Source organism: Meriones unguiculatus, chromosome 6, assembly GCF_030254825.1.
Source record: "Meriones unguiculatus strain TT.TT164.6M chromosome 6, Bangor_MerUng_6.1, whole genome shotgun sequence".
Lineage (NCBI taxonomy): Eukaryota > Metazoa > Chordata > Mammalia > Rodentia > Muridae > Meriones > Meriones unguiculatus.
In genome coordinates, this window is record NC_083354.1 from 18,082,004 (window position 1) to 18,095,235 (window position 13,232).

At 38.8% G+C, this 13,232-nt stretch overlaps 1 protein-coding gene across 9 annotated transcripts in view; it reads right to left on the reverse strand.

The window, feature by feature from the left end:
• Positions 1-13,232, reverse strand: part of Sltm (SAFB like transcription modulator) — a 45,576-nt gene that overhangs the window by 8,343 nt on the left and 24,001 nt on the right. For 6 of the 9 annotated variants that reach the window (XM_021626606.2, XM_021626605.2, XM_060384816.1 and 3 more), the window contains 11 exons: positions 12,936-12,963; positions 11,172-11,640; positions 10,464-10,513; positions 8,171-8,289; positions 6,467-6,616; positions 5,851-5,954; positions 5,577-5,740; positions 5,048-5,133; positions 4,410-4,573; positions 1,706-1,886; positions 911-1,035 (listed from right to left, as the gene is read on the reverse strand). In XM_021626606.2, the coding sequence (XP_021482281.1) occupies positions 911-1,035; positions 1,706-1,886; positions 4,410-4,573; positions 5,048-5,133; positions 5,577-5,740; positions 5,851-5,954; positions 6,467-6,616; positions 8,171-8,289; positions 10,464-10,513; positions 11,172-11,640; positions 12,936-12,963 (1,640 nt within the window). The remainder of the gene's footprint in view (positions 1-910; positions 1,036-1,705; positions 1,887-4,409; positions 4,574-5,047; positions 5,134-5,576; positions 5,741-5,850; positions 5,955-6,466; positions 6,617-8,170; positions 8,290-10,463; positions 10,514-11,171; positions 11,641-12,935; positions 12,964-13,232) is intronic. The other 3 variants (XM_021626608.2, XM_060384818.1, XM_021626607.2) reach the window with 1 other exon arrangement.

Sequence of the window (13,232 nt, forward strand, 5' to 3'; positions counted from 1 at the left end):
GTGTGCCCGTGTAAGTGATTGTCTGGGTGCACACGCCTATGCATGCGGAGGCAAGGGATCCTCTACTTTTAAGACAGGATCTCTCCCTAAACCTGGAGCTCATGGAATGAAATAGATTAGTTGGCCAGAGAGCTCCAGGGATCTGCCTGTCTGCCTCTTCAAAGCCAAGGTTACAGGCACATACTTCTGCACCCAACTTTTTACATGAGTGCTGGGACTATAAACTCAGATCTCATGCTAAGTGATCTCAACAATCACTTTGCCCATCGAGTCATTGTTTCAGCCTAAACTGCTAGTTCTTACATCTTCAGGATGAAAACGACAAAACACCTGCGTTCTCGTCATAATGGATTCTAACCCTCAGTCTACCCTTCCACCCCCCCGTAAAGTGCTGGTGATGGCCTAGCGCCGGGCACATGAAAGGGAAGCACTCCGCACTGAGCTCCACCCTCAGCCTCAGCCACTGTGAGCCTCACAAACGCTGGTAAGACCTGAGCACAATGCACTCATTCTACCCTCTTCTCCATTAAAACAAAAACTACAGTGCACAGAATTTATATTAGAGAAAATTTTATGAAATATTGACACACTTTACTAGGAAACATAAATACAAGCACACAAAATCCTGACTTCCATTTGTCTATTCTCTGTCTTGATACAGTTTTTAAAAAGCCTGTACTTGCAGATGCAGCAAGAGATCAAATGATGCTGGAAAAGACAAGCTAAGGGGAAGCAGACTGTTCCCGCCTGGTACTGTCCTGAGTCCTACCAGTACTGTAACCTTTCCCTTCCATGTTAGCAAAGACCTCTTATTCTGGGGCCGGGAGCATGTGTGTCCTAATTCTCCAACCCTAGCTCACGAAGGACAATATAGCAAGCCAAACCACTAAGGAAGAAATGAAGCAACTACCTATGATCTACATCACGTGGGCGTTTCAAAGAATTCCTTTTTTCTTGTTCGTAACGAAGCTGCTGCTGTTGCCTTCTGAGTTCTTCCCTCTCTCGAGCAATCCGTTCAGCTTCCTTACGCCGTTCCTTCAGATACACAGGAATAAACCAAATAAGACAGAAAGGAAGTGTGCATATGGGTTAAACCATCCTAGAGAAACACCAGGCAGAGCACATGCCTGGGACAAATACATTCCATTTTAATCATCTAGACTACAGCTACTGTTGGGTGACATTAAAATAAGAGGGTTGAGGAACAGAAACTGGCAAGCACTTTGGGGAAGGTCAGATTTAGTTTAATAAATTGACTTAAACAAAGGCACCTAAAGGGAATGACAACACTGAATTCTTAGTATGTATGGAGAGAATTAAGCGCCCACAGCCCCAGGTGGCGGCTACACAGAGGCATGATTTCCTTCCAGCTTTGGGAATGACTCCCATCCTAAGTAAGGAAACACTTGTTCTTCTCTAAATCTGGGGTGGTGACAGAGCCTGGATGACGGCTACTCTGGACTCAGTCCTACACTCTACTATCAGGCTGCCATTTTACTGCGGAGCTCCACGTTACTCAGAACCAACAAAAAAGTCACTATTCAATGTACTTTTAACTAGTGCCTAATCCATTACCTGTCAGGGACACTTCAATGCTCATTCTGATCTACAGGAGCTTTACAGTAAGTAAAGCACACTTGAGGGGGAAAAATTACAGGGTTTGCAAAGGTGGGTTGTTCAAGATGAAAAGATTTTCTGACTGCACCTGTTCAATACGAATGCGTTCCCTTTCCAAGCGTTCGCGTTCCATTCTCTCTCTCTCTAGTTTTTGCCTTTCAATTTCTAGGCGCTCTCTCTCTCTCTGTAAGCGTTCCCGTTCTTCCCGTTCACGAATTATTCTAATGCGTTCACGCTCTCGACGCTCTCTTTCTGCAATCTCTCTTCGTCTAACAAAAATCAGTATTTAGAAATACTTAAAATATGCTAGCACTGTGTGAAAAATAATAGCTTTGAATTTGAATTTTTCCTCATGATTGGCAATTTTAAATTTCACATTAATCCTAGTAATTTTAATGTAATTGGAAAGAACGCAAAATAAAACTTTAAACATATTCCAGTCTTATCATTTATTTATAGGAGAGCCAACTAAGCAGCTAAATTTTATACACTATTTGCCTTTTAGATGATTTGGTTAAATGAAAATCCCACCATAGTAAAAACCCAATAATTGACATTTTAAAATATATATAAGTTTATAAAACTACAATTTTTCTTTTGGCTTTTTGTGACAGGGTCTCAGTATGTAGCTCTGGCTGGCCTCAAACTCACTTATGTAGACCAGGCTGGCCTTGAACTTGTGGCAAACCTCTTGCCGCTGCCTCCAAGTACTGAGATTACAATAGGTGTGTGCCATCATTAAGTGGATCAAAACTACAACTTTTATCAATTAGTTTTGATAGAAAATGTCTAATAACTACCATGCATCCTAACCTCCTTAAATAATGCATATAATTCATTCTGATGGCTTAGAATTATAATCATAAATACAATTATAGCAAATGTTACATAACAGAACGGTGCCCTTCAGGGCCACTGTGGCTATACACTGGTTTCTTTAAGACAGTTCTGGGAACATGCTTCTGCGCCCGAGGTAATTCGGTACAAACACATACTGGACCTTGCACAGTGCTTCATCTCCTGACACTCAGGTAGTGAGCTCTTATGCTTTTGCCCACTTGCATACTTGCCTATAGCAATCCAGTGTTTTCAGTGGGTGAGTACTATTCCCATAAAGACTGATGTGGCATTTTAACGGAACACAGCAGTCAGTGGGCTATTACTACCATTCAGTGGATGGAGACCAAGAACTCTACTACACTTGATGATCATGAACTGTCGGCGCAGTTCCATAGACCAAAGAATGAAGACTATCTAATGCTTGTGAACCTTTTCTGTGCCACAGTGGACAATGGCCATGCCCTTGAGAAACAACAAAAGCCTTTAACAGGTAGCCTAGAATTTAACTCTATTTTAAATAAATGTTAGGCTTGTTTATTTGCTTTAGCACAGGTTTATGTATTAAAATTTTCAATTAACATAATTCAAAATTTACTTTTAAAGGGGAGAAATTATACTTTGTTGAGGGCTTTACCAAGAGTTGTTACCATTTCAGAAATCATGTTAGATGGCCTCACTGCTCCTGGTACACTCCTACTGGTAACATGACTCACCCATACCAGTCAGTATCTGTAGCTTTCACATTCTCAGTGAGTCTAATAAGATATAAACATCTGACTAGTTCAATGAATCTTCTGCATATCTTAACATTTATATCTGGAATATATATATTTGTTACAAATCAAATCACTTTTCTTATATTACTGATATATCATCACATTGATTTTTCTGGAAATTACAGGCAGATAGATTATTCATCTTTTCCCCCACTGGGAGAGTAAGGGGCACACCTTAACATTTTATTTTTAAAAAGGGTCAATGGGTTGGAGGCAGTGGTGTATGCCTACGTTATAGTTCAGCAGGAGACTGAAGCAAAAGGAGTAAAAGCTAAGCCTGAGCGACATATGAGGATTTTAAAAATAAAATAGGTATTGGTTTGACAGGTCTGAGAACCACTTCCCTGGGAGCTCCTCACTTCCATTCTTCCCTCAACATGTTGATGAACAAAAGCTAGGATCTAGTGGGTTGAGTTTTGTAAGGAATTTCCTTCTGCCACAGGCAATGGCTGTATTCCTAAGATGCAGCTTTTAACATTCCTAACATCTGAGACTGAAAAGATGAACTCTACTAGGGAACTCTGTGCTGGAGGACTCACAGATTAAAAATGCACTATTAGATCGGCTTACAATACTTCATATGGCATCCAAACACAGGTTTGTGGAGGTAAACTGGGACTCTTGTTGGTTTGTTGGCATTGCCACTAAAAATGAAATCATCTGTCTCAGGTCTGTATTAATGAGGACGTAGTAGGGACTGCATTAAAGCTCACAGAGCAACTTAGCCTTCACTTAGGAACTAATGCAAAGACCCCTGAGTTTCCCTGTACTTGTAACAGTAGCTCAACACTGTAGCTTACTCTGATGCTATCTGGAAATTACCTCCTCCTTTAAGACATGATTTTTATGGCAGCAGCTTTGGAATAGAGGAAAGAGCACTGGACTTGCGAGTCAGACGTGGATCTGAGTCCCGACTCTGCCACTCATTAGCACATGGCATTGGAAGAATCATTTAGCCTCTCCAGGCCTCTGTGTTTTACAACTTTACAGACTTGAGTTGGAGATAACAAATGAAAAAGGATTTTATAAACTGTGGAGTGCTACGCAAACTTAAGAAATCATTAGGTCATACCTTCACTTCCTTAGAATGACAGTCTTCTAGAGGAATACAATCTCTAGCGGGCTGGCTTAATAGCTAAAGACGCACGTTAAGAACAGCTGTCAAAATGCTCCTACCTTCTGAGTACCACTGCTCGTCTCAGTCTTTCAAAACGAACTAAATGTTCTCGCAATCTTTGTTCCTTCATCTTTTCAAAAGGCAAGATCTCTTTCCTTCGGTAGTCTTTGTCTCTTTTTTTATCTAGGCTAGCCCTCTCCTTTTCTTTGCTTCTTCCATGAACCTACAAAAGAAAACCATAAGGACTGGAGGTTAAAATAATCTGAGGTTATATATTTTGAGGTTTCACTGGTCATTTACAAAGTTTAGTGGGGGGTCTAGAGAGGTGGCTCTGAGGTTTCAGTGGTTAAGAGCCCTTATTGTGCTTGCAGGGAACCCAGATTTGGTTCCTAGCACCACAAAGCAGCTCACAATTGCCTGTGACTCCAGGTCTAGAAGCTCCAATACCTTTCTGCCCTGCACCTCCAGCGGGAGGTGGTGCTCCCACATGCACAAGGTGTACTAAGCTCAGGCGGGCTCATACGCATACACATAAGTAAAAATAAATACAGCAATGAAACACATTCTAAAGTACAAATACAACTAGTAATACTTCCTTTTAAAAACTTGAACTGTGTCTTTCAAAATGATTTGGGGACAACAGCTTTATCTTTTAGAAGCAGATCAAATAGAAGACAGCAGAGTCTTGAAGACTTACTTTCTCGTATCTGCCCCTTCTTGATGACCTACAATGATCTCCCTTGCTTTGGTTTAGTATCACCATATGTCCTGGACTCTTTGAACCTAAAAAAGATTAATATTTTAGGTAATCAAACATCTACAAAATATTGTTGAAAAAGAGCATAAATGAGTAAAATCAAATTTTCGCCTGATATTAAAAAAAAACTTATTCTAACTTAAATGCAAAGACATTAAAATAATTTAATCTGCAAAATATTTTCATTGATCTTAATTCAGTAAGATACTATAAATCAATAGCCACTGATCCTTTTTTTTTTTCTTTTTTGGGGGGGGGTGTAAATCCTAAACCCAACTCAGCTAAGACTTAAGGGTACAGTCAGAAATCTTAGAAGAATATGACCTTACAGTAAGAAAGAAAACAGATGGTCTATAAAACCCCCTTTCCTACTCCAGGCTCTAACAACATTGAAAAACAGTCCCTCCTGAAATTCAAAACAACGGGTGGGTCCAGCTGAGAGGGACTGATAAGAACACACATGACATACTTATTCGCTTCTTTTCTTCACTTTTTTTCATCGATTCTGAAGTCTGGCCACTTGTACCATTATCATTTTTCTCATCTTTTTCTATTTTCTTAGAATCTTTGTTTTCTTTTTTTTCTGATTTCTCAGATGACCGTTTCTCTTCTTTTTTGATAGATGCTTGTGTCCTGACCATATCATTCAAGACAGGAAAAAAGAATAACTACTTTTGCTATGTAACAAGAAGTCTGTTTATCACAAGCCAGTCTCATCTCAGCAGCTATCAATCAACCCTTACTTGGCACTCCGATCATTTGTATTCTTTTTATCGCCAGTACTTCTTGAGCTACTCTTTTCATCATTTTCTTTCTTCATTTCTTTCTTAGAAGGATCTCCTTTGACCTGAAAGGTTTAAACAAAATAATAAACGTTTTTTTTAAGTTCAAGCTTTAAACTTGCATTATATAAATGGCGTTGAGCTGGGCACAGTTGTACATGCCTGGAACCCTAGCATTTGTGGGGCAGATACAGGATGACTATGACTGTAAGTTCAAGGATAGCCTTGGGCAGATTTGGACCGCACTCTGTAGCCCACAGAAGTCTTGAACCCATTAGTTTTCTGACTCTGCCTCCCAAGTTCTGGAATTACAGCCATGCACCACCATTCCTGACAGACATTTTGGACTGAAATAACACACATTTTAGGTTTCAGATATCTGCACCCACTTTCCCTGTCGGTTTAGATTGGACGTATCTACATCCACTTTCCCTGTTGAGCATCTTAACAAAAAACTCTGAAATGAACCAAAATCAAATATTTTGAACACTAATGACACTCAGAAAGTTTTAGATTTGAATTTTCAGATTAGCCCTCTTGTTAATCTCCCTTTTTATGAACAATCAGTCAGACTTACTTTCTCCACAGAAATCAGTTGTCCGTGTAGTTCTGTGCGATGAAGATGTGCAATACATCTGGACACTTCTGTGCTTGAAGACATAGTTACAATGCCATAGCATTTTGCGCCAGGACTTCGAGCATTTGTAACTACCTTTGCACTTAACACCTATAAAATCAGATTATATTTCAGAATTGTACAGTTGCACATATTCCTCACGTGCACAGGTGAAACGCAGCACTGAGACTGCTCAGACAAAAGGACAGTGAAGATACACCACAGCTTTAATTACGTCCTCTTATATTTTTGTGACCAGCAACTACCTTGGTACTATGTACTTAAAGTATTCAAGGGAATTACTTCTCTATTCCTCTACCCAAATATATAGCCCAAACAAGCTACATCAAAAAATAATAAAAAAATAACAGATACAAAGAAATTGGATTTAGACCAGTTCCCTCACTGTGAGCCTGAGTCTATTGAAGAAAATGTATGAACATGTCTATAACCATTTACAGAAGTCTTAAACTCTCCTTTTAGTTACTTTAAATTTCAAAAATGATAAAGAGAAAAGAAAATGTAGACTTAAAATATATCCCAAAAATATGCCACAAAAATTTTAAGGTAATCAATCAGTATCAAACAGACAATTCCAAATAGAACGGAAGAGTGAGAAGAAAAGCAGAAACAACCCAGGGCTCAAGAGAGAACAATGACACAATAGCAGAGAAGGTAGAAAGTGAAATGTTGGTTATTAATTTAATAAGCATTTAAAGCCTACCATGTGCACACCAAGTAAGGTAAGATCTTTGCCCTGCTGAGTATGTGAGAATGGAAATTTATGTCAACACTTTTGAGTAGAAAGAAGTGACTGCACTGAGACGCAGGCCAGCGGCGGCCCAGCACTATTCTCTCTACAGTCAAGGAGGCAGAAACTTTTCCTAATGAATCAACCACCCTTTCAACAGCCCACATTTCTTCACAACACTTAAGGAGACCTCTTTCACACACACACACACACACACACTCAGACACACACGCACAACCACACTCATGCATATCACACTTGCACATACATCACACACATCACACTCACACACATACACACCAGTAATGAATATTACAAAAACCTGTTTTGCTGACTTTAATTAGAAAGTCATTTAAGCAAAGCTGGTTCTTAGTGTTGGAACACGCTAAGAAGGCTCTTCCCATGATCAGCAATAAATCACAGAGAGTTTTACATTCTTCTCCTTAGTGGCTGAGAACCTCCACAAAGGGATAGTTGTTTCCTCTGCAGTTTATACAGTCCACTACCTAATTCCAGCTACTTTTATTTTCAGATGACCAAACAGTCTCAGCATCTGCCAGACTATTTGCATCATGATAAATAAAACTGAGTTCTCAGCTCAAGTAAGTATACACTTAGAACTCAAAGACTCACAAAAATATAGACTACAGGCCTAGAATGACAGCTTACCTGCTGGGGGCACTGGCTGCTCTCGCAGAGGATGCAGGTCCAATTCCCTGCACTGACATGGCAGCTCACAGCTGTCCATAAGTTTCAAGGACCTCTACTGTCCTGGTACACAGACACCATGCAAGCAAAACACTCATCCTCATGAAATAAAGTAAATAAAATCTTCTAAAATATGATATATAGAATGTAGCTACACAACTATTATGAATACTAAAAAGACAGATTAAGAAGTAATAAGAATATACCTTTCCATATTTGCCAAAGAGGTTCTTCAGGTCAGCAGCTTTGGTATTAGAGGACAGTCCACTAACCCAGATATTCTTGGTTGAGCTTCCGCTGCTACCACCAGCACTGCCCATGCTCCCTAGGATGGAGTTAACACAGAAGTATGTCTGCAGTGACTTACAGGAATCCATGTGAAACCTTTTCTCATTTAAAGTTTGATAATACAACATTACAATATCCAGAATCTTACAAGCTTCCACTGTAAATTCAAATACAACAGTGAGAATGATCTTGAGTGTTTGCACACTCTGATCCATGAATTCTAACAGAAAGTGGGTGAGAATTCCACTAACTCTTGGCCACTCTCTAACAAATATTAATAACCCTTCCTCACAGCATTGCACTGAACTGAGACGTCTGGAAGCTGTCCTGTGGCAATGAGCAGACTGCTCCAATGTCAGACATCTGTCACGGACACTGAAGGTCCTGATAAATGGTCATGAAATAGGGTAGATCCAGGGTAGAGAACAAACATTTTAATAATTCACTTTTCTTTTTTTTTTTTTTTTCCATTTTGTTTTGGTTGGTTGTTTTTGTTTTTTAAGATGGAGTTTCTCTGTGTAGCCCTGGCTATCCTGGACTCACTCTGTAGACCAGGCTGGCCTCAACTCCAAAGACCTGCCCGCCTCTGCCTCCCCAGTGCTGTGGTACCTGTGCCACCACACCCTTCATTTTCTACTAGAGAAAGGTTAGAAGAAAATGGAATTACATGTAGCTGGGGAACTCTAGACCTAAATAAGGAACAATCTTCTAAAACAATCATTATAGTAAGAACAGAGACTTCAAAATAACTTCAAGCTAGGAAAATGATCACAGTTTGTTTCTGAACCGTGACCACACAGATATGGCTTTCATATATATGAGGCTACAAAGCACAAATTAGTGCCAGCAGCGCTTTCTTCCTTTAGTGCTATGATAAAGAAGACACTTTCTAAAATGCCATGCTATCACATGTGCAAGAAGTAGAAACAGTAAACATTTCAGTGCTTTAAAGTCACATCAGATAGATGGCAATGTCTGGAAAGCTGCGTAGTGCAGGCTTTTATAAAGTAACAATACAATTGACTCAAACCCTGAAAATACCAACAGTTAATGTTTCTCCTATTTTTGAGGACAATCATCAAAATGTTTTATTTTCTGACATGTAACTTAGAAATGTGTATATCTATAGTATATAGCAATAGTTAGGCCTGGGTACTTACCTAGTTAAAAAAAAATTTTTTTTTGAGTGACAAGAAAGAAGGCACCACTTAAGCAAAATTACTAAGTTTCTCAATTTAAAGGATAAACTTTTTACATTTTATCCAAAATGTAAAAGACAGGGATGCTGCAATTATAGTTATAGAATCAGGTCAGTAATAATTTCTAACTATTAAAACATAGCAACAGAAAACAAACCACAGCAACGCACAAAATCCTCCTTTCGACACTCAGGAGAGATTTGAGGATTTGGCAGTACACAAATGCAATGAATGTTGCCCTTTAGAATGCTTTTTTAGAAAATGAATGCTCTTTAAGCCATCATAGCAGAGGTACAACAGGAAGCCATACTGCTCACAGGCACACGATAACCAGCTACTTCCAAATAAAAAGCAAGAAGATATACTCCCTAAGAGAGCATGGGGGGCGGGGGATATGCTTACGGAAAGGCATAGTCTTTATACATCTGTAGAAGGATTCTTATGTAACATAGTACCATGTAAAATTGCACAAAATCCTTAAAACCTGTTCCTCAGATATTATAGAAATTGAACATAAAATTATTTCCCTGCATAAAACAAACCATCAACACGAAATAAGTCAAATTGGGAAGTGAATTCTGAAATATTTAAATACTGTCCACTTCCTATGTTAACAGAAGTACACCCTAATTTAAAAAATTGAAGTACTACCAAATGTTAGCTTTCTTTTGTATAGTATATTCCACAAATGTGCGCAAGAAAATATTTATGATACAAGTTTCATCCTAAACGGAATAGAGAAATAGATGTGATTGTGTCCGATTTTTCAAACTCAACTGCAGCTGAAAATACTTCCACAATCTCTCATGTTCATGTAAGTTTACAAAGTAAAGGATAAAGTTTTAACAACAGGGCTTGCTGTAACTGTTTTAATGCCACCTGTTAAAAGTTATCACAATTTGTATCTTCTCAACAAATTTCTGAAGACTATATGTCAAAGGGAACACAAACAACTAACACTTTTGGTGAGAAATATGTGATGTTGTTATGGAATAAAAAGAAAAAGTTTTACCTTTGTCATCTTTAGATGATGTCTTGCTGTCTTTAGATTCCTTTGAAGAGCTAAAGAGGCAAATCACCAGAAGAAAATTGAAAACAAAAACAAAACAAACACCGAACAGCTCGATATTGACAGCATTGTAAAACGGGTGCTATGTATACACATGGACCACTCCAAAGGCCTAGTAGGTTAGGCTACTTGAAATGGCTCCCTTAGGATTCTTGCACTGATTTTGCCCAAGATGCCTGAAGATCTAGGTTTTCTGACAATCCTATTCAGTGGATATATGGCCATCTTCTCCAGATTTCAGGGCTGGGGCTTGACTTCATTTGTGTTCTTAGGACTGACAGTTGCTCATTAACCACCATCACAAGGGTTTTTAAAAATAAAACACAAAAATTGTCAATTTGAAAAAAAAAATAACAAAAAAACCCAAAAAACAAAACCAAAAAAAAAAAAAAACAAAAACCAACCAAAAAAAAAAAAAATACCAAAGCAAATATATGCTGACAATTCGACAATGCACTCAGTAGGACACACTGCATATTATGAAGATCTTGAATTTTTTTTAAAGTAACTTATGCCGGTCAAAAATACTCTGGGCACGATCATAAGACACTAATTATTGTACATGGTCTTGAAGCCACCCCCTTAATGTAGCGCGATCTTATTGAATGCTGGAATTTCAGTATCGTAAAGAACTGACATAGAAAAACAAACCTCTTTGCTTGACCAGAGGCCCCTGTAGACGAGGGCCCTTTCTTCAAAGTATCCTTTTCTTTGTCTCCAGATTCTGCTTTCTTAGAACTTTCTCTGGCTTCCTTCTCGACAGGATCACCCTTCACGGAGTCTTCCTTCTTACCATCTTTATGGTTCGGATTCATCTCATAACCCTTGGTTTCCTTCTCCGGGCTGTGTGCAATGGCGTCCTGCCCATCTTTTGGCTTACTTGCTTCAGAATCTGTAATTTTCACATTTTTACCTGTTTCTAGGAGGTCATCACCATCAAAATCCAGAGTGATGGCATCTTCAGCCTGGATTGTGACCGAGATGTTGTCATCCTCAGCTTCTTTCCCAGTCGCATTAGCTTCCATCTCTTCATGAGCTGTGTGATCAGCCTCAGCTAGGCTCCCTTCTGAAGGAAGAGGTTTAGATACTTCTTGTGTGCCATCACCAGAACCTGCTATATCTAAGAGGATTTAACAGGAATAAATATGGCAAAACAAGAAGTTTAAACAATTTCACATTCATAAGCTAAAATAGGACCTAGAAAATATAAAGCCAGTCATTAGCACTGATGGAGGGTTAGGGGGAAACACAGGGATTAACTAACATACACAATCCTTTACCTAAGATCACTTATTCTTCAGGGAAAAAAAAAATGATCTCTACATACAAACATCAAAACAACAACAGTGAGAAAATGAATCCATCCTCAAGATGCGGCTCTTCGTTTCTGCTTATAAGTTGATGGTATCTGAATAGTTTTCCTCCATGGTAGAGTGACAGATGTGCAGGTTTGTTTCCAATGTTCGGCTCATCTTGGGATTTAATCCTTTGTGACCTTGGGAGCTCCTTGGGACTTCCTGGAAGGTCACAGTGTGAGGACATTGATCTTCAGAGTGTTTCCAAGCCCCATCTTTTTCACTCTTCAATCCCTGGGTAGTCCAGAATCGAATGCAAACCCTCTAGGGAAGGCGCCGAAGACATTACTCCGTGAGGTCTAAAGAGGTGGCTGCTTGTGATCTGCATCCTATCCAGGTGGTCTGCAATGACTGTTTGCAAAGATATCTTGCATTCCCACAGAGAGAAAGGCCTCAGGTATGTGAGACTTGCAGTCAGTAGCTTTATTCCGTCGATGCTTCCGGGCTTTTTATCCTGCCTGGCTGAGGAGCCTGCTCCATGTCCTTTCTAGTCCAAGTAGGGTAATGTGACTGCGGTCCAAGAACTCAACCTCATAGTGACCACATGTATTGCTACAACCACATGGTTGTCCTGTGATTGTATTGGGTAAGATAGTTCTCCCAAGCCACTACACATGTCAGAAAATGATAGGAAAGTTTCTCTAAGTAGCAAACAAAAGCCAGTTTCCTGGTCATTCACCACTCTTAAGATTGGTGCAGAATTCACTGAGTCATAAACTAAGACTCTGATAAGCACGTATGAGTTACTGCAGTGTCAGTCTTAAAGACGGAATTTACTTACCGTATGCTACAAGTTATTTTTAAAATACAACTAAATCTATAGTGAAAAATGGTATCATTCACTACAGTAACTGATATGTACTTTAAGTTAGGACATATCTTGTATTCAAAAGAAAATCAAAACCAATTGAAAAATTAAGAAGCTAACTTAATTCACTAAGTTGATAATTTGGAAAGAAACTATTTGAAAGTAAGATTTCAAATAAGGAATGTTTGTTTTCATACACTTTGCTTTTCTATATGTCCATAAACTTGGTGCTCTACTTAGCATCAGACATACCTTTCTCATTTTCTTCTTCCTCACCATCCTGAAATTCAAAGAATAATCAAATGTAAAATAAACTCAGAGAACTACATTTAATAGCACAAAACCAGTCAAATTAATGTTAATTATAAAATATCAATTTTAAAATCACACACAAATATATTTCAATCAAAACTCAGACTCATTTAGGACTACAGAGTACCCTTTTGCTATATATAATAGTACAAATAACAGGCAAATCTCTCAGCAAGCATACCATTTCATTACCCAAAACTAGTTAATATAATCCAAACCTTACTTGTACTACAGGAC